Source organism: Enoplosus armatus, chromosome 5, assembly GCF_043641665.1.
Source record: "Enoplosus armatus isolate fEnoArm2 chromosome 5, fEnoArm2.hap1, whole genome shotgun sequence".
NCBI lineage: Eukaryota > Metazoa > Chordata > Actinopteri > Centrarchiformes > Enoplosidae > Enoplosus > Enoplosus armatus.
The window spans coordinates 6,221,055-6,242,164 of record NC_092184.1 but is presented as its reverse complement, the minus strand read 5'-3'; the positions used below and the strand labels follow the sequence as shown (position 1 = coordinate 6,242,164).

Sequence of the window (21,110 nt, the reverse complement as noted above, 5' to 3'; positions counted from 1 at the left end):
GTTATGGCCGTATGTGTTTCCCTGTACTTTGTACTTTGTTTGTTAATTTGCGTTTCCTGTGCTCCTCTGCCCAGATGAGAAAGTGATGGCGGACGATGAATTTACATGTGACCTCTTCCGCTTCCTCCAGCTTCTTTGTGAGGGCCACAATAATGGTGAGTCTCTTAACCAAACACCAGGGTGGTTTAAACTTCAAAGTGACCTTCCAAGTACTATTTATGAAATTATGGTATTTAAATAATTGAAAACTCCATTTGCATCTTGTGCATCAAGTGCATCTTGTTTTCGTGGTCCCTTTTCAGATTTTCAGAACTACCTGAGAACTCAGACAGGCAGCACCACTACCATCAATGTCATCATCTGCACTGTGGACTACCTGCTCCGACTACAGGTCACTCTGATATACCGATCGTGTTCTCTGTTCTCTGATCTTAGTCCCATTGACTCCGGACCATAGCCTCCTCTCTACATGGATAGATTGGATTATTTTGTTTGTTTGTTATTTTTGAGAGAGATTTTTGGATGGTTGTTCATTCTTAGTTTAGTCAACCAGCACACATACTTTTATTTCAGAAAATATTGTTTTTTAGTTTAGTATACCAAAGCACTACTTAAGTCAGGTTAACATAAATTGAATTTTATAAATGACTAGATTTCAACAAAAACTTTGACAGTACATGAAGAAGAGCCAAACATACATTATAATTCTGTGATATGGGTATAAATATACCTTAACTTCATATACAAAAAAAATATGTATTCCAGAATGGACGAATTTATCATTTTTCATTTGGGCCAAATCGATAGTGACATAGAATTCAAAAGTAACATCATGTTTTCCTTCTCCTCCTTCCTGTGTACAGGAGTCGATCAGTGACTTTTACTGGTACTACTCGGGAAAAGATATTATTGATGAGCCTGGTAAGAGGAATTTCTCCAAAGCAATGACTGTGGCCAAGCAGGTCTTCAACAGTTTGACTGAGTACATCCAGGTAAGAAGGTTCCTGTATGAATGATAGATGGATCAAATGTTCAGTCATAATACAAAACATGATTTCAAGGGGACTCTGCGGGTCATGCTGGGGCAGAGGTTAAATTACCTCCAGCTTGGTCATTCATTCACTGAACACAATTTATGAGGGTGGGAAGCCAGTGAGGGATCGTGTGCCTGACACTGCAATACCCACTGGTTGGAGAATTGAATCTGAAGGGTGTTAGCCTGAACATGCTCACTGTGCATGTTACGCCCTCCTAAGTTCGGGGAAATTGAAAGAAAAGAAATACAGGAATTCCAAGTTTTTTCTTCCAAAATATACATTTTAATGGATATTTTTAAAGGATATGCTACACCAAATCATCAATCGAACCATCAGATAAATCAAAACAAAACACCGTAGTCAATGAAATGAAACAGATAATAAAGCTAGATTTTAAACTTCTGTCAACACTGAAAATATCTCCTAATATACAGACAGATGTTGTTTCAGAACATTTACTTTGAAACATGAGACAATGTTAAAATATATCTCCTAACATAATGACAGCGCTGGAATATTATCTACATTTTCCACATTGTGTTTGTGTGTCTGTCAGGGTCCCTGTACTGGTAACCAGCAGTCTCTGGCCCACAGCAGATTGTGGGACGCTGTTGTGGGTTTCCTGCACGTCTTTGCTCATATGATGATGAAACTTGCTCAGGTAAGAAATACATTTTAAATTTTAAAACTCCATGCTAGTTATTTTCATGGGTGTTTCACGGATAATTTCTGTAGAGAATCCTGAAGATTTCGCATTTTGAATGATCCAATAATGTGTTTGTTGTATTACAGTTGACCAAAAGATGAATCAAAGCAATTTGGAAATAGAAATGTATACATTTCCATGTAGTATATTTAAATCCATCTGTCCTCTTTGAGTATACTAATTGTGCAAACTGTCTCTCTCATGGTTCCTGCAGAGTAAAGTATGTATTTATTTGATTCTTCTTTTGTTTAATGAATTGGGTTTTATATCTTAACTATCTTCCCCCCTCTTTTCTTTGTCAGATTGTTTCTGCTACTTAACTGAGTCATTTTATGTTAAAGAGAGATAATGTAATTGATTACTGTAGTTCCACTTTAATATAATGTATTACTGATATCAAATGATAATTTATACATTGATATAGGCTAGATTTATACAAAAGGCTGGTTTAAATTAATTTAATATAATTTCCAGGTAGCCATGTTGTTTCTACTCTATTCTTATGTATCACGTAGCTCAGTCATTATTTATGTTAATTGATATAATTGATTTGAAATAGTCTGTTTTGACTTTTGATAAGCTATGGTTAATTATATCCGTTTACTGTGCCACACATAAACTGATCAATTCACCAGATGCAGATTGTAAACAACATGAATTCAAGTTAAGATGGCAGAAACAATTTGAGGAAAAACAGATATTCTTTCTTTCTCTTTAATTTTCTTTCTGATTCTGTATAACACACTTAATCCACCTCACCTAATTCAAGTATATATTCATTTCATAGTACTGACCAGTGCTTAGGGTTCGATTGTGCTTTGGATAAACGTGTGTTTGCATTGAATAACGCGTGTCTGCAGTCTGTAACACGTTTGACGTAACATGGAGCTGCAGTGTTTCCTGCTCAGTCTAATTTTGTGTGACAGTGTTGATTGCTACTGATGCTGCTGTTTTAAAATGCATTTTTATATCTTCAATATTTTTCAAATGTTAGGTCATTAGGGTTTGTTTAAAAAGAAAAGCAAGATTCGCATCAGCACTTACAGATGAGTTGTATATATTTTTTTTCAGAAACGCTGTGTTTACACCAAACATTTACTTTTACATATGCCCTGAAAATATGTCATAGCTCATGTTTTTGTATTGATAAGAAAGCAGATCTGTGAAACACTGACATTTATATAGATATTTTTGGCCTGATGATTAAAATAGAGGCCTGACAGGGACTGTAGCTTAGAATAAATGATTAAGGTAGAATTTACATAAAATATGTAAAAGTATATCCAGGTTCAGACAAATATAAAAATAAAGTAAAAATGTTGATGGATAACATTTTTATTTTCATGTGAAACCCTGTTAGATGCACCCCGATCCTGGACAACGAAATGGCGTAAGAATCTGTGTCTCTCCGCCAATGCCATCTCATTTAGAGTCCCTTCATGCTTTTTTAAAGATCTCATGCTTCATCACAGTATTTAATATGCAGCTTAATACCCACATCATTGGCATTTCCCTCTTTGTGTATTCCCATCGCATCAATTCATGTTTTTCCTTTGCGTTATCGGTATTATTGTTTTTTTTCTAACAAGCCATCAATGTGTAACAGGAACAGACACTGACTGTCCATTCAGAGACTGTTTGAATAAATGTTATAGGAAAAGATTAAACAAGAGATGTTATTCCATTGTGCTTTAAGATGCAGCAAATAGAATATTTTTTATTTCACATCAAATATATTAGTAGTCAGCGCTGCAAACAGAAGTATTACATGTTATTTCATCGCTTTGCTCTTTACTTAATTTTGAAGAGGCGTTATGCAAAAGATTATTAATTGCTTATTTCCCCTTTATTAAATATATTTCATGTTGTTTCCTAAAGCATCTAAATATCTTGCTTTGCTTCTTTTCATTTAGCTTAATGTTGATGTTTTGTATATTTTGTTTTTTTGCGTTGTAGAGGTATGACAAGGTACCGCTGTGATTTCACAGGTGGCTGATGCTTTCATATCCTGAAACCCTTTTCCTTTAGATCTCCACCAGTCTGACAATCTCTATAAACTGTCTAAAATATTTGTGGCTCTTGTTATCTGCTGGTGCAGGTCTTCAGGATTGCTAAGATCAGCGTCTGCAAATATGTCTATGTCTTCCTTGCTCCCATGCTGCAGCCACTTTTTCCAATAAAGGGGAAAGGCGTGGCTGTCTAGCAGAGGCATTTTCTTCCCCCCTCTCATACATTCCTGCATTTCCAGTGTTTGTCTTGGTTTCCATCACATTAAGTGTACTATTTGTGATGTTAAAAATGCATATTCTTTATTTAAAAATGCGAACCCAGGATCATTTTTGGAGTAGAGCACACTCTGAGGTAGCGTCTCTCACCGTTTTTTGTCTCACAGAGAAGCAAATATCCTCTCAAATTAAAGTGATATATCATCAAACTGTGAATTTTCAGTCAGTACACATGTTAAGAATATTTTTTCTCTGCTGTTTGTTGGTGTTTTTCTGTGTGTTTTGGCTTTGTTGCAGGACTCCAGTCAAATTGGACTGTTGAAGGAGCTGTTGGATCTGCAGAAGGACATGGTAGTGATGCTTCTGTCTCTGCTTGAAGGTATGGTGTCCGTCCTGTGTCTAGTGTCCTCTACTTTCTGTCATACTTTCTATACATTTCTCATCTCATCTCACTTTGTGCTGCTCTTAGGCAATGTGGTGAATGGCACCATTGCCAAGCAGATGGTTGACATGCTGGTGGAGTCCTCCAGCAACGTGGAGATGATCCTTAAATTCTTTGACATGTTCCTTAAGCTCAAGGACATAGTGGCATCTGATGCCTTCCGAGACTATGTGACTGACCCCCGTGGGCTAATCTCCAAGAAGGACTTCTCCAAGGCCATGGACAGCCAGAAGCAATACTCCCCATCAGAAATACAGTTCCTCCTCTCTTGCTCAGAGGCTGATGAGAATGAGATGATCAACTTTGAGGAGTTTGCTGATCGTTTCCAGGAGCCAGCCAAAGACATTGGTTTCAATATCGCCGTTCTGCTCACAAACCTGTCAGAGCACGTACCCCACGACACTCGCCTTCAGAACTTCCTGGAGCAGGCAGAGAGCGTGCTCAACTACTTCCGCCCTTTCCTTGGCCGCATTGAGATCATGGGAGCCAGCAGGAAGATCGAGCGCATTTACTTTGAAATCAGCGAAGCGAACCGCAACCAGTGGGAAATGCCACAAGTCAGAGAGTCCAAACGGCAGTTCATCTTTGATGTGGTCAATGAGGGTGGTGAGAGTGAGAAAATGGAGATGTTTGTGAACTTCTGCGAGGACACCATCTTTGAGATGAACATTGCTGCATCGATCTCTGAGCCTGAGGGAGATGGTGCAGAAGAAGAAGATGATGAGGAAGAAGAGGAGGGAGGGGGAGATGAAGGAGAGTCTGGAGAAGGAGAAGAAGGGGAAGCTCCGGAGTCAACCTCAGCCTTTGCAGACTTTCTGAAGAGCGTGGTTGACTTCTTCAACATGTTCACCTTCCGTAACCTGCGGCGTCGGTACCGCAAACTAAGAAAAATGACGGTGAAGGAGATGGTGATCGGCCTGGTTACATTTATCTACACTGTTCTGATGGGCATTCTGATGTTTGTTTATAGCATATGTAAGGGCTTCTTCACACTCATATGGAAGGTGCTGTTTGGTGGAGGCTTAGTGGAGGGCGCCAAGAAGATGACAGTGACAGAGATTCTAGCCAGTATGCCAGATCCCACACAGGACGAAGTTCATGGGGATCTGCCACCTGAACCAGGGGCTAGAGAGGTCCAAGACACAGACGGAGTGGCAGACCTCTTAGATGCTGTGGGAGGAGAGGAGGAAGAGGAGGATAGCGAGGAGAGGGAAGGTGGACGCCTGCCTGGTTTCAATGCTCCCGGGGGACTTGGAGACTTTGGCGAGACGACAGCTGAAGAGCCTCCGACTCCAGAGGGCACGCCGCTGCTGAAGAGAAAATTGGTGAGGTGTTCTGTCTGATAGTTGTTTGTGTTGTTTAGTGTGTACACTCTCCAATAATCAGTTAATTAACCACAAAACAATTATTGAAACAGTTGGCCGCTGCAACGGGAGGACAAGAAGAGGAGGAAAAAGTTGAACCCCAAGAAGAGGCTCCTCAGGAGACTGAGAAAGCAGAGTAAGTTGTCAGCCTGCTGGAGATCCACATCAATACTGAGCTTCTGCTAAAAATAAAGTGTCCTCGGGCTAATATTGAACCACTTGTCTTTTCCAGCACCGAAAATGGAGAGAAGGCAGAGAAGGCAGAAAAGGCAGAGCCCGTACCTGAGGTACAGGAGGAAGAGCCTGAGGAGAAAGAGGAAAAGACTGTGAAGACCAAGGCGAAGAAAGACAAGAAACCTGCTGAGGAGGGCTTTGAGTTGTGGAATGAGCTGGAGATTCAGAGGATTAAATTCATGGTGAGCAGCTCTCTATTACAATATGAGTTTTTGAATTTATGCTGCTTGGCATCACATGATGCCATAGTCTGACATGCACTGTAACATGTTGGTATTTTAAGGAATGTAGCTGTTTTTTTCTTGGAACACTATTTTATTTACGCTGGCCTTATTCCAGTATACTTGCCCCTGGAAAATATTTGGCAACTACATGACAGTAGGAGTTAGTGCTGATTCAGTATTTCCCTAATGCTTACTGTAATGTAAAGCAGTAGTGTAACAACACAATGCGTGTATAATTTCTGTCAGTGCATTATAGAGAGAGTATTATTATTTGTTTGCTAAACCATTTTCAAATGTTAATTTAGTGGAATCAGGAAGTAAAATGTTGCTTTTGTGCTTTGCTATAATCACCCCCCCCCCCCACTCCCCCAGAACTACCTTTCTCGCAACTTCTACAACCTTCGGTTCTTGGCCCTCTTCATCGCCTTCGCTCTCAATTTCATCCTGCTCTTCTACAAGGTCTGTGCATTTGTAACTAACTTTAGATGACACATACACTCTACAGTATCAACTCTGAGCGAGTTGCAAAATCTGATGGCATTTCACCTGTAGGATGTTCCACTGCATCATCATACATTTTATTGGAATTATTAATCAAGACTTGACTCACATAAAATGTTATACAATTTATCTGTAAACGAATCATTAATATTCCTGGACAGGATTAAGGTTTGCTCCAAAATCATGGCTGCCATCAGAGGGAAGTATTTTAATGTTTAATGCCAGAGAAAGTATCTATTTTTGAAACATTTTGTTACAAAGTTTTTATTAACCACCTTTCTTTATTAACCAGTATTTTTTTCAATTTGTGCCAAACTTTTTTAGTCTTTAAATTTGGTGTCACGCCACAATACACTCAAAAGACTCTACAAGACTTGCAGGACTTATTTTTTGTCTGACCTTTACAGGTGTCTGACAGTCCCCCAGGCGAGGAGGACTTTGAGGGTTCTGGTCTGTTTGAGGGCTCTGGCCTATTTGAGGGCTCCGGTGCTGAGGAGGATGGGTCCGGATTAGATGATGGAGGTGGAGAAGATGATGAAGAGGAAGGTCCCATGTACTACTTCTTGGAAGAGAGCACAGGCTACATGGAGCCAGCAATGGCTTTCTTTGGTATCGTCCACACCATCATCTCCTTCCTCTGCATCATCGGCTACAACTGCCTCAAGGTATGTGATGTTTGCTACACAAAAATCCCCGAGGTTTTTATGTCTGCTGGTAGGTTTCATGTAGTTTGTCTTCTGTTCCCTCTTTACCTTTCAGGTCCCTCTGGTTATCTTCAAGAGAGAGAAGGAGCTTGCCAGAAAGCTGGAGTTTGATGGTATCTATGTCACTGAGCAGCCTGAAGACGATGACATCAAGGGCCAGTGGGACAGACTGGTGCTCAACACTCCGTGAGAGCCCTGTTACATTATCAGATGGATGGATGGATGGATACACAGTAGAGCATTGAACAGGCCTGACATTTCAGCCCAACCTGTCCTGATTCATTTCAGCCTAAGCAAGGCTTAAACCCGACCGGAAGCCCAAAGCCAATATTTTAGCATCACAACTCTCTCTCCTAAGACATTGAGAATGATAGGCCTATTAAGCAGTTGCTTAATGAAACCATTTTTCCTTGTGAAAACATGATGACGGAAACCAAAGGTTCTCCAAGTTTTTGCAAAATCTGCTAAATAAACAAAAACAGACCCTCTAAAACCTGAAAAACTGTTAATATTCCCCTTGAATAACACAGCCAAAACAATTAACTAATGCTAGCTGGCAAGTCACAACCTCTTGGCACCAGCTCTGTTGCTTGTGTGTCAGAGTTGTAGACTAGTCTGACTCACTGCATGTAGGCTGTTGGAATAAGTCTGCCATTGGCCGACTATTTCAGTCAGAATTCTCCTTTCCTTCTGCTATCTGCATGTTACAGTTTTCCCTATCCCAGAATGATAATGGGTTGAGCTTCCAAAGTGTGGAAATAGGTCCGGCAATGCGATTTTGTCAAGGACAAAATTAGTATTCTTTATATTCGGTTTTAGTGTTTTAATATTCATATGAATGAAATATTTAATGTTTGATTGAAATGTATATGTTTAAGGACTATTCATGTGAAAATATTCTTGAATCTGGCTTGAACTTGTTGTATGCACAGCATTAGAAATTAAGAATACTATATATGACATTTTTACAATGTTTCTCTTTCAATGCAGATCCTTCCCCAACAATTACTGGGACAAGTTTGTGAAAAGAAAAGTGAGTTTTTTTGAGGCAGCTTTGATTCCAAATGTCAGGGATATTTCTTGCGGTGAGATGACATCTATGTGTGATATCTAGGTGCTGGATAAATATGGTGACATCTATGGCAGAGAGAGGATTGCAGAGTTGCTCGGCATGGACTTGGCTTCACTGGACGTCAGTGCCATGACGCATGAAAAGAAGCCTGAACCAGACACCTCAATGTTCAGCTGGTATGTACTGTACTGTACACTATTGACATAATTGGTATATAGAAGATAATACCACAGAACAACTTGTCCTTCTCTCTGTAGGATAACATCTATTGACATCAAGTACCAGATCTGGAAGTTTGGTGTTGTTTTCACTGACAATGTGAGTTAAGGAAGCAGTTCATGGTATAATTTAGACAATGAGAGGATCTGTGTTACTGACAGCCCTATTTTATCTTTTAGACCTTCCTGTACCTGGTTTGGTACATGTTAATGTCTCTGCTTGGACACTACAACAACTTCTTCTTTGCCGCTCATCTTCTGGACATCGCCATGGGTGTCAAAACCCTGCGCACCATTCTGTCCTCTGTTACTCACAATGGCAAACAGGTCTGCACACTTCCACTATAATGATGTATCATGAGGCTTTCTGCACAGCTGGTCTCCCAATAGGAACTGTAAACTCAGTACTTGTACTAATGACACACCCATTTGTTCCTCACAGCTGATGATGACAGTGGGTTTGCTGGCTGTAGTGGTGTACCTTTACACCGTGGTGGCCTTCAACTTCTTCCGCAAGTTCTACAACATGAGTGAGGATGAGGATGAACCCGACATGAAGTGTGATGACATGATGACTGTGAGTGAAGGGCAGAGATGTGGTTACAGGACGGATCAGTAGTCGGAGCATGATTTATAAGTCATCTTTAGTTTGGGTTGATTTTTTGTTTTGTGTTAAAAAGAAAAATGTCATTTTCTAAAGGAACCTCTGTCCTCACTCCCTTCCGCAGTGTTACCTGTTCCACATGTATGTTGGCGTGCGTGCTGGTGGTGGCATAGGAGATGAAATTGAGGACCCAGCCGGGGATGAATATGAGCTCTACCGAGTGGTCTTTGACATTACCTTCTTCTTCTTCGTCATTGTCATCCTGCTGGCTATCATCCAGGGTATGGTTTATAAATTATAGTTATTTTCTTAAACAAAATGTTGTTTGGGGTAATTAGATGCTCCTCTGCATCCAACCATTAATTACAAGTCTAACTAATAAAACTGCCCATAATTTAGGCTCTGGTAGGCTCTTTTATATCTGATACTACTTTTGTGTTAAGATGTGTCATAAATGTGGCGGTACAAATATTCTACAATTAAATTCTATAATAAGTAGCCTTTAACTGAAAGTCACTATGCAAAGAGTTTGAAATTCAGGGAAGTTGGCGCCTGTCTGTGGTAGTATCCAAAAAGACAGTGAGGCAGAGACTAATTCACAGGATCAACTGGTTGAAGGTTGCACCAGTGTTTGAAAGGGCTATAATCACAGAAAGAATGTTACAACTAGTTACTTTAAAGGGGCTGAAATCAATATTTTTATAGTAATGATGGATCAAATGATTATGTGTACCATGAAATAGGTTAATTGTAGAGAATTATCACCGAGAGCTTGTTGCGACAAGATGTTTTCCCATTTTCCTGTGTTTGTATTGTGATGTGAAGCTATGAAATCCTCTTGAGTGGGCAGGGCAGAAACGTAAAAAATAGGGAAACGTAGGGAAATATGTTGTAGAGGTCTAGTTTTCAGTTTTGAATTCTAGACCTGCCGGAAAGATTTGTCCAAAAGCAAACACTCGCACCTCCCTAAACAAACAGTAACTTTGTTGAGAGGAACTCTGATTTTCAGACTTGTAAGAAAAGCTGTCTGTCTGTCAGGTTTGATCATTGATGCCTTTGGAGAGCTGAGAGACCAGCAGGAGCAGGTCAGAGAGGACATGGAGGTAAGATAATGAGTTTCAGAGGGATTTAACCGTTCACTTTACTAAATCCACCTTCAATTCTCCTTCAGGTACAAGGCAAGAATGTGTTTAATCTAAACTGTCCTTTCTCCCTCTAGACAAAGTGTTTCATCTGTGGAATTGGAAGTGACTATTTTGACACAACGCCGCATGGCTTCGAGACACACACCTTAGAAGAACATAACTTAGCCAACTACATGTGAGTTACCTTTCAGAGTGCAGATGTGACAATTACACTCCTCTAAATACAGTATGTGTTCATTTTTTTATGTTTAGACTAGTTACCTTTACTTCCAAAGTTCCAGATGACCTTGAAACCCTTGATTTTATTGGTATTTTTTTAAACAATAGGCATTAAATGTGTATCGAATGAGTGGATAACCCCTTGAATCAAAGTGACAGATATTTGCAGTGTTCAGTTTTTAATTGTGTCTACATGAATTTGGCTTTTGATAACATAAATTGAGAATAATGTATTTTCTTACCCTCCTAATACTGTTGCAAGTTATTCAATTTTACCCAAACAACAACCCTGTTATTGTGTTGCATTATTTTCTATTTCCTTGTTCTCTTTCAGGTTCTTCCTGATGTATCTCATTAATAAAGATGAAACAGAGCACACAGGACAGGTCAGTAAACATACATTTAAGATAAATAAAGAAGGTACATAAAATAAAGGTGCAGTCCTCATTGGTAGTTTTTGTCTGTATAAATGTCTAAAATCACCCTTTTTTATTATGTTGCAACATGTTTCGTTCTGTGTTTCAGGAGTCATACGTGTGGAAGATGTACCAGGAGCGATGCTGGGACTTCTACCCTGCTGGAGACTGCTTCAGGAAGCAGTATGAGGATCAGCTTGGATAATGTCCTGTCACGTTAATATGCGTCTGAAGGAGAAAGAGAGGAGGGGAGAGAGGAGGGGAGGGAGATTCGGAGTGAGGAAAGAAATTTAGAGATCGAACACGTCTGCGTCTTAGTTTTGTCCTTTGTCTGCACATTTCTCTCCTCCATTGAAGCTATGCACACTTTGACTGCACTATTGTACCACCTGCAGCAGAATGTTGATGAGCTAGACTTGAGAAAAGCAGATGAAAAATATCAGAGAGGCATAAAAAGACACAAGAAGCCAGGGGCCTTTTTTATTCCACTATGAATACACACTACATGGCCTTTTTTTGTGTAAAATATACATAGATTGCCTTGCATATTAATGCGTTTGTACACAACGGGCTCTTTCAGTCGCTACTGCTGTAAACGTTATAGTGCCTATAGCAATGTCACTGCTTTAGCAATCAATAGATTTTTAGCTTTAACACTTTTATTTGAGATTAGAGTGGATATGTTTTATTTATATTGTTTGTAAGGTTGGGATTTTTTTTGTATGTGGCTGCTGCCATTTGATATTTCATTTCTGATTTCTGGTGTTTCAGTGAGAGAGCGTTTTGAAAGAAAATGGTTCAGCAGTTCACAGTCGTATCTGTGAGATCCTTGAGGGAGCAGTGAACATTTTAGGCCCCCTCTCGCTCCTTTTCTTCCTCTCTCAAGACTTAGAAACATCTCTTCAAACAAGCTATCATGAATGGCAAATCTTGTTGGACTGACTTGCCAAGATAATAAACGGAGTATCATCTGCGTACGTGACATATACCACATACACATAGCTGTGAATCAGCTGTATAGACAAACCCAGTTTGCACTCTGAAGTCTTACAATGCGTCCCTGGATGTATGTGGTCCCCTATCTCCACTGGTGTCTCTGTGCCATATAAGATAGTGATGATGTACACACAAACAGTATAGGAGGATGCCAAGGTTATTTATTTATTGTTTATATGCAGATCAAATCTTCTGAAGACGACCGTTTTAGCCCGTCTGTATTTCTGGACAACAGTCCGTTCTATGACACCTTATGCACAATAAGTTTTTGTTAGTGCATTAAACTAAGTAATGAATGTATTTAATCTATACATTTTGGCCAAAGTGTCATCTGTATAACTGATTCATGTCTAGGCTGCTTAGAGGCCTTTTGATGAAAAGACATATTTTACATAAATCATAGATACATATATTTATTTTTCTTTAGGGCTTTGAAGAATTTAAACGATCATGCTACTTTGTTGGACGTGAACATGTCATGTGTCCTGTTTGTGAAATCCACAGTGGTGAAGAGAATTGGTCTCACACTGAAGTAAATGCCCAGTTTGCAGTCAGAAGAGCAAATTAGCTTTTGTTTTTGCTAGTTAGGTTTTTATGATAGATATTTTTAGGAATCCAGCATACCAGTTATTTTTCTCAATCCAGAAAGTCATGTGTGATGCGTTGATCCCAGACAGTTCTGTCTCACTATACCTCTTACAGATCACAAACTCACGTACTCTCCATCTTGTATTTAATGTTATGACTCACGTTGTCAGAGGCAGAATGGTATTTTGCGTGCTGCCGACTCTGAAGTGTGTATTTGCCGCTGTGGTCTGCACAGAGGCAGTTGATGGTATGGAGCTGAATGGAGATCACTACTTTCCACCTGACTGAGTGTCCTCTGACTGTACCCTGTGTTTAAATACAGAATAAACAGATTATTTTAAGGAGAACTGGAACATGTGTCCTCATTTACGTGTAAGCTTCTGTATGTACTTACTATATGTGTGTGTGTGTATGTGTGTGTGTTGTGTGATATAATTCCACTAATAAAACTGACATTACAATATCTTTAGCTGTTTATATGGCATTTGCAGCCTTCATACTTTGAAGGATTACACTGCCCTTGACACTTGAAATGACATTATTAAGATGCCTGCTGTTAGAATATAGTTTATTGAATTAAACGTTCCCTCTCAGACGTCTGTGTTGCAGCTTCATGGTGGCTTTGGCAGAACTTTATCATAATCAAATATCAAAAGTGCATTGCTATGCGTTAAACGTTTCAGGGAACACCAATGAGCTACCGTGACAGCCTTTGTTCCCTGAAAGATTATGTGCATGTATGTGTGTGCATATGAACAGCTTGCATGTTTACTTTGTAAAACATTTGCTGTTATAACCTACTTCCTCCATGAAGTTCCCATATAGAATCACTGTATGCATGCAGACCTGAATGGTAGATAAGGGGTTACTTGTATTTCTGTTTGCCTTAGATAGACGGGCTCGGTTGGATATTTTATGAATCACACATACACCCTCCTACAATTCTGTTAACCTCAGGGCAGTAAAACAATTATATCTTGTTACTGACTTAATGTGTTGCAAAGAGATCAATTTTCCTACATAGAAATTCCATAAGGTCTTATATCATACATTAGAGAATATGCTGTATTTTAAACTACCCAGCAATATATAACATAGGTAAAATCAGCTAGTGTAACGCTCATATGAGCCATTTTCTGCATTATTAGTACATTTAGCTGATACTTGCTTTTACTTAAGTGATATTTTCAAATACTTTTACTTGTAATGGAGTATTTTATATTGCAGTATTACTACTTTTACGTAAGTAAAGCATCTGAACGCTTCCTCCTCTGGCATTAATAGCTGCTACAGTTTTCAGTCATGTTGGGTTTTCGTTCCGCATACCGCACACACACGAGCACACACTCTGTCTTTTGTTGTAGCGTGCCACTCCTCTGCTGGGTCAAAGGTTAATGTGCATCTTGTGCCTCCAAAGTAAACACGGTGATGCAGACCTGGGTTTGGTACCCTGCTCTGCCCCTCCCTTATCACTTGTATAAAACGAGGCCTCCAGCAGAGATCAGTTCCTGACTCCTGATTCTGTCTGTCCATCTCACTGACTGCTGCCATGTCGTTTGTTGCTCCTCCTGGCTATCAGCCGATCTACGGCCCTGTAAGTATCTGCACTGACTGCTGCTGAATTTTAAAGGGTATGGTTATCCCTGTATGTGTGGCTTGGTGGATAAGGCATTGCACTAATACAAAGGGATTAAGATGTAATCACTCGCCACTCTAAAAATGTGTTATTATGACATAGTTCAGACCGGCTTGCTTTTGGGATTTCCAAACTATATTTGTTTCTTCAGAGGAGATCAAAATCTATGATCTATACAATTTATATCACAATTGATTAGTTGTTTGTGCACATACACCTGATATATATATCAATGTATGAAATACATCAGTGGATTATAATTCCTTTTGCAGAATCATCTTTTAAATCACTTCTCAAAACATCTTTTTGAAAAAGCTTTTTTCCAACCTACAACCTACAACACTTGTTTCATTATTACTGTTTTTATCCGATATTATTGTTGTTTAGTTTTTACATGCATTTTTTTTACATTTGGAGACGTGTCGTGCGTGCCCGCGAGCGTTGTGCAGCGTGGTTCAGTATTTGAGTATTGGTTGAGTATTGCTTGTGCACTGTACAGAGAATTCCCTATCTGGGGCCCATTTACGGAGGCCTGAGGGAAGGGGTGTCCATCTACATCCAGGGATCTGTTCCTGAGGACATTACCAGGTGAGTACAGGAAGCATAAATCTTTGAAACATTGTTCACTTTTAGCTTGAAATTCATTCTTGACCTTGAAAACAATACTTTGACAAACACTATATTGTATTAGAGGCTTCCACTTAGGCAACTGTGTTATGAGTTGTATCCACCGGGACGTTTTTTATCTCTAACCAAAACCTTTTGACACCATTTGGAAACTGAGGGAACACCTTGTGTAATCTTCCTGTGGGTGGAGCAGGTTTAGGTCTGCATTGTTGCATATCAAAGCAGACTCGTTACACACAGCTCCACTTTTATCAGTTGCCCCTCCTCTTTTCAAAATAGTAATATGAGTTGCCAAAGGCACTTTTACAAGCCATTAACAGACAAAGTAAACACTGCACATACCTGACTATATCCTGACAGCTTCAGAGATTTTTTGACAAAATCCTCAGGTTTTTCTACAGTTGGCCCCACCTTTACTGTTTGCATTTCTTCTGTTTTCTGACACTAAACTAATGAATCAGTCACTTCAGCACTCTGTGACGTGTCTGTCTGGTTCGCCTGCTGTTACCTTTGGCAGATTCTTTGTCAACCTGCTCTGCGGAGAGTCTGAGTCCAGCGACATCGCCCTCCACTTTAACCCTCGGTTTGATGGCTGGGACAAGGTGGTCTTCAACTCTTGTCAGAATGGATCCTGGGAGTCTGAGGAGAAGATTCGTGATATGCCCTTCTCCAAAGGCCAGGCCTTTGAAATGGTCATCATGGCCACTTCACAAGGCTATCAGGTCAGACCAGCCAGAAGTCCACACATACTTGCAAACTATTTGTTATGGGTAACACTTTACTTTAACCCCTCTATTTAGCATTTAATAAATGGTTTATAACACACTGGAATGTAGTTTTAGGCAGATACAAGGACATTTTAAATGTTTATTAATGAACAGTATTTGTCAACAATTATAACTTCTCCTATGAAGATATATTACATATTATTACAAGTGTTTTACTATATTGGCGTTCATTTTGTGTTTATACACCAGCCTCCACTTATTGAGTTATAGTTGTTGACATTGATAAACACTTTGCTTACAACTACGTTGTAGTGTGGTATAAACCATTAATTACATGTTTATACTGTATAGTGCCTATAAATGGGGGTTTAGCTGAAATGTAATCAATAACTTGTTGAGGCTTTTGTTGTGCTGCAGTTGTGTGCGGTTTCTAATTTTGTGAATACCTCTTAAACACATTTATTCTACATAATTATCATCATAATTGGACCATACTGACCTTATATGCCATGGCACACTCTGCTTGACATTTGACATTATCCTGTTGCAGATCAAAGTCAATGGGAATGACTTCTACACCTTCGAACACCGCGTCCCTGTGGAGAGAGTTTGTGCAATGCAGATTGCAGGAGATGTTTCCATCCAAACGATTAATGTCATAGGGGTGAGACGTCCAGTCCCTGAAGCTTTCAGCTTAATGCTCTGGGCTTTGCTTGAGACAAAGAAATTCAGCAGAAATTACACAAGGGGTTTAAATAATAAATCAAGAACAACTGATTGCTAATGCTTTCTGCTTCTGTGTCAGGGCGCTCGAGGTGGCATGAATAGGTACCCTGGAGGAATGGGAGTGAGTAAAACAGTAAATGTTTTGTTGTTTGTGCTTGCTTCGTTTTGTTGGGTTTAAATGTTTTTTATTTTTTATTTTATTACTTCAAGCTTTAGCAAAGCTGAAACCAGATGTGCAATGAAAAACACGTATTACGGCTCCTACGGGTGTTAGGCAATTAGTGGTTGCTAGGGTGTTACTAATAGTTTCTAGTGTATGGTCAGAGGATTTCTAATGGTTGCTAAGAGGTTACTATTGGTGAGTATATCATATTATGTGTTATATGTTAGTAGTAGTTGTTGCAGTACTAGTTGTTTTACCTGTGTTGTACTACTGCTGTTGAAAGCACACACACACACACACACACACACACACACACACACACACACAAGTATACTACCCTGATATAACTTAAACATTGTGAGCAGATTACACCTTTAGTGCCATGTTTTTAATTACCTGAGCCTTCATTGTTATTCCGATACATGTACTGTTATTACCAATGTATTACCTCATTATTACAAGATTTTCTCCTGTTATTACAAGATATTACCCTATTAAATTACGTTGTCATTACAAGCTGTAATGCCAAGTGCCACCAACAATAGTAGTACCAGTAGTAGAACTTGCAGTGGTGGTATTAAGAACAGTAGCAGCAGTTACTGTGTGAGTGTAGGCCTACCAGTTTTTAGAGTTAAACAATTGGTGTGCTTGATCCAACTCTTTCCGTGCACTGTAGGTGGTGTATGTTAATTAGATTTGTTGTCTGTTTAGTTTGAATCATCTGTTTGGTCTTTTTAGGGTGGAATGGGAGGAGGAATGGGAGGAGGAATGGGAGTAAGTGTACATAATTAAAGTACATAACAGTTAATTCAACACAACATTGTACAGGATCTAACATGTTCACCACTTTTCAGCAGGGAGGATATCCAGGATGCAACATGGGGGTATGTTATTTTTGTTTCCTTTAAATATTACTGGAAGTATAGTGAAATGCAGTGAACATATTTTCACTAACCCTTGTATCTTCTAACTGATATCCAGGGAGGATACCCAGGAGGCATGGGAGGAGGCATGGGTGGAGGCATGGGAGGAGGAATGGGAGGAGGCATGGGTGGAGGAATGGGAGTAAGTATACTCATGTTTTGTGTCAAAATTAAATTAAATACCTCATTAAACAGTATTTAACGTGTTCACCACTTTTCAACAGGGAGGATATCCAGGAGGTGGCATGGGGGTGAATAAACTATTTCTGCTCTTCATCAGTTTTCAAATTCAGTGAATTCATATGGTGTCCAGTGCATGCATGTCAAAAAGAAGAAACGTCAACCCAAGTCCTACTAATTCACAATAAATAAATAATAATTAATAATAATTAATAATAATTCCTTTTTAAAATATGTGCTTCTTTACAGGGTGAATATCCAGGAGGCATGGGTGGTGGGATGGGGGTATGAAACAATGTTATAATAACAGATTTTATTTTCTTTGTTGTTTAATACTTAACTAAACCAAACCAATCACGCATGTGTAAGTTTCATACAAAAGTTTGAATGTAATCGGTAGACTGTACTAAGTGGACTGTGGCATCAAATTTGTTTTTTTCCTCTTGCAGGGAGGATTCCCAGGATCAAACCTGCCGGTGAGAATACTTTAAGATAAAGATGACACATTCTATGTATACATGATATTTTCTTACTTCTGGTAATTCAATTTAAACCTTATTTGTATCTCTTAATCTGGTTATAGGGCATGGGTGGGCAGCCAGTCTACAACCCTGTAAGTAAAATCATTTGTTCCACACTTGAGAAGCACATCCTGTATTCAAAACCACAGGGATAAGTCCCTGGGCGACGCAATGAGGCCTCATTTAAGTCGTCACTTGTTTTTGGTATTTTGATGTGAGGCAGCCATACATCTTGTTTTGACATTTAAGCTTTTAAAGATCGATAATGTGTTTCAAGCATAACATCACTATTCCTGTTGTCCATCTCTGTTTTATATAGTTTTATTTTAAACGTCTTCACCGTAAGTGTTACACTATGCTATTATGTCTACCTTGACGCTAGGTGGCGAGGACTGTTGACTTGAGAGTACTAAGAATCGTCTGTGTTTACTGCCATCCAGTGGCAGCAAGCTGAGTCGGTGTCCTTAAATAACTACTGTACACATAAACACTTTTGATTTAGGTAACAATGTACCCTCAGACTAAACTTTACTTTTCTTTTTTTCTTTCAGTGAGTAACTCAGACTCACAGGGGCCACAACTGTTGCTACAGAGTTTTAGTCTTGTTATTATGTTACCTGTCTCATTTTGTTTTTGCTGTGTGTTTTAAGCCTGTGCCCTACTCCAACATGATCCCAGGGGGGATGTTCCCTAAGAGGACCATCATCATCAGAGGCATGGTGCCCTATGGAGCAGAAAGGTTTGTGTTTGTGAATGTACATGTTATGTGAGTGCTAACAGACACGTGTTACACTCTCCTGTCTGTATGCTGCAGAATCTGCATCAACTTCATGGCGAGCAGATCTCGGGACATCGCCTTCCACATGAACCCCAGGGTGAGGGAGGGGATTGTGGTGAGAAACAGCATGATTGGAGGTAACTGGGGCCAGGAGGACAGAGAGCTCAGCTTGAACCCCTTCATGGAGGGACAGTACTTTGATGTAAGTAGAGTCTTTATATTTTGTCCTTCTAATGAATTTCTACATGATTTTGCTGTGTTCTACATACTTTTGACTCATTGTGGGTCAGCAGTGTTTTGATTTGCTTGCCTGTGTTTCTCAGATGTCGATCCGCTGCGGGAACCAGAGGTTTAAGGTGTTCGTGAACGGGCAGCACTTGTTCGACTTCTTCCACCGCCTGCAGTCCTTCAATGAGATTGACATGCTGGAGATAGAAGGCGACGTGCAGATCTCCTACATCCACTTCTGAAACTACACACACCTATAGAAACTATACATTCTGTACATTATTCAACTATGTCATGTGTTTTTCAGTTGTCGGGGGATCTTTCAGAGGATATGTCAGCCACTCTTGTTTGTCTCGGGCTCTTAACTTCCTGCTGTGTGATCATAAATCTTAATAAGACAAAACCTTACCTCAACATCTGCTGTATTGTTGGTTAACTGAATCAATAAACATATCACTAAAACATATGATATGGATGAGATTAATATTGACTACATCAAAGCGCAGGAAGAGAGCTCGTTCAAGATGAACACATTTATTTCTTATACAAAATACTGTAGGTACTGTAGAAAAATTTGTTTACAAATCATGACAGTGACAATATAAAGGCATTATAGTACAGTCTTCTCCCAATTCAACACACCAGGACATTCACAATCCACACACACATCTACTGTAATGTGAAATACTGGCTCTCTGAAGGCACTGAAGGTAAAGTTCTGAGATTTAAGGCTGAACTGACTGTAGTCATGAAGAAGGAGTTTCAGTTTTTTCTGGAAAATAAGTTTTTCTTTTTGTCCAAAGACACTTTTAAAGGCCAAAATGTTCCAAACACACTGGTTGGTATAATACAGAAAGTGTATCTGCTTTCAAATTGGTGAAATTAGACCAGTGCCTCAGACCACTCAGTGAGTATACAGTACCGAAGGTATTGTAAGAAATGCACTCTATCAGAACAAGGAATTTCAGTAATGCTACAGTTATAAAATATCACTGTACACTGTTTCATATATAAGTACCTTTGATGTATACAACTGAGAAACACAGCGTCTCAATTCAAAAAATGTTCTCCCAAAATGTGTGTTGGAATATGGTCCATTCCAATGACAAAATTATGAACTAAAGCAAATATATATATATGTATACATATAAAATAAGTGCATGCATGATGCGAAGTTGCAGCTGGTGACTTTCCTCAAAGCAGAGGTTTGGGTGACCACACTTCCATTCGGTTTTCAGCTGCTGCTTTCTGTCTCCTCCTTCTCGACTCTACTGGTAACAGACGTCTATTTACAGTGCTAAACCTCGAGAAACAAAAATATCCCAGAATGAGAGGGTGGCAGGATGATGTCAGATGACGAGGTTAGTCATGTTTCCCAGTCTTTGCTCATTCACGGAAAAAACTCGACTCCGAATGGAGTTTAACGCCCTGCGAGGCTTTCACAGGCTTTGTTCTCAGCCTTTATGAATATGCAAGTTGTTACATGTGAACTGATTTCATGAGAGGCGTCTTCAGGATTATTGAGAATGTCCACAAAGTAATTAAAACACAAACTGAAAGTGTAAAAGATATACAAATTTTAAACAAACATACATTGATATAAAAACATTAGTGCAAAGTTGTAGAAATACAAAAATCAGCATTTAAAAATTACAAAATGTGTAATAACACTGTGCTTGAGCCAAAAGCAAAGGTGAGGAGCTTATCCCGCCATTTGCCTTGGGTAACTCCATCATGTCCGTACCTACCCTCAGTCCATCCACCTACCTCTGAATATTTGTACCCTCTTAATCTGACCAGTACCTCTGTCCCTGTTGAGCAAAGTCTCAGGTTCCTGAGTTACGACAAAGATGTGTAGATTAGTTGAATCAGGACTTACGCAGGTGTCTCACCTGTCAGTGAAGA

General features: G+C 39.4%; 2 protein-coding genes across 2 annotated transcripts in view; both read left to right on the top strand.

The window, feature by feature from the left end:
• Positions 1-11,316, top strand: part of ryr1b (ryanodine receptor 1b (skeletal)) — a 62,363-nt gene extending 51,047 nt beyond the window's left edge. The window contains exons 88-111 of the mRNA XM_070905212.1: positions 75-155; positions 303-391; positions 864-992; positions 1,594-1,698; positions 1,958-1,963; positions 3,104-3,133; positions 4,075-4,104; positions 4,266-4,347; positions 4,438-5,735; positions 5,828-5,910; positions 6,007-6,190; positions 6,605-6,691; positions 7,141-7,398; positions 7,493-7,623; positions 8,428-8,470; positions 8,552-8,685; positions 8,767-8,827; positions 8,908-9,054; positions 9,170-9,304; positions 9,456-9,612; positions 10,370-10,434; positions 10,551-10,651; positions 11,030-11,081; positions 11,221-11,316. Coding sequence (XP_070761313.1) covers positions 75-155; positions 303-391; positions 864-992; positions 1,594-1,698; positions 1,958-1,963; positions 3,104-3,133; positions 4,075-4,104; positions 4,266-4,347; positions 4,438-5,735; positions 5,828-5,910; positions 6,007-6,190; positions 6,605-6,691; positions 7,141-7,398; positions 7,493-7,623; positions 8,428-8,470; positions 8,552-8,685; positions 8,767-8,827; positions 8,908-9,054; positions 9,170-9,304; positions 9,456-9,612; positions 10,370-10,434; positions 10,551-10,651; positions 11,030-11,081; positions 11,221-11,316 — 3,584 coding nt within the window. The remainder of the gene's footprint in view (positions 1-74; positions 156-302; positions 392-863; positions 993-1,593; positions 1,699-1,957; positions 1,964-3,103; positions 3,134-4,074; positions 4,105-4,265; positions 4,348-4,437; positions 5,736-5,827; positions 5,911-6,006; positions 6,191-6,604; positions 6,692-7,140; positions 7,399-7,492; positions 7,624-8,427; positions 8,471-8,551; positions 8,686-8,766; positions 8,828-8,907; positions 9,055-9,169; positions 9,305-9,455; positions 9,613-10,369; positions 10,435-10,550; positions 10,652-11,029; positions 11,082-11,220) is intronic.
• Positions 11,317-14,244: 2,928 nt separating this feature from the next.
• On the top strand, positions 14,245-19,447 carry LOC139285673 (galectin-4-like). The gene is made up of 15 exons (XM_070906286.1): positions 14,245-14,289; positions 14,831-14,919; positions 15,476-15,680; positions 16,237-16,350; positions 16,492-16,533; positions 17,314-17,349; positions 17,433-17,459; positions 17,557-17,640; positions 17,723-17,749; positions 17,928-17,963; positions 18,128-18,154; positions 18,262-18,291; positions 18,850-18,938; positions 19,014-19,179; positions 19,301-19,447. Exons 1-15 carry the CDS (start codon positions 14,245-14,247, stop codon positions 19,445-19,447), a joined length of 1,164 nt encoding a protein of 387 aa, XP_070762387.1.
• Positions 19,448-21,110: the final 1,663 nt, after the last annotated feature.

What these genes read in the sequence shown, in the direction of transcription:
- LOC139285673 (XM_070906286.1), top strand. Translation starts at nt 14,245, where the DNA reads ATGTCGTTTGTTGCTCCTCCTGGCTATCAGCCGATCTACGGCCCT. An exon ending in ATCAGCCGATCTACGGCCCT is followed by an intron (nt 14,290 to 14,830) that starts GTAAGTATCTGC and finishes TGCACTGTACAG; the next exon opens with AGAATTCCCTATCTGGGGCC. An exon ending in ATCCAGGATGCAACATGGGG is followed by an intron (nt 17,460 to 17,556) that starts GTATGTTATTTT and finishes ACTGATATCCAG; the next exon opens with GGAGGATACCCAGGAGGCAT.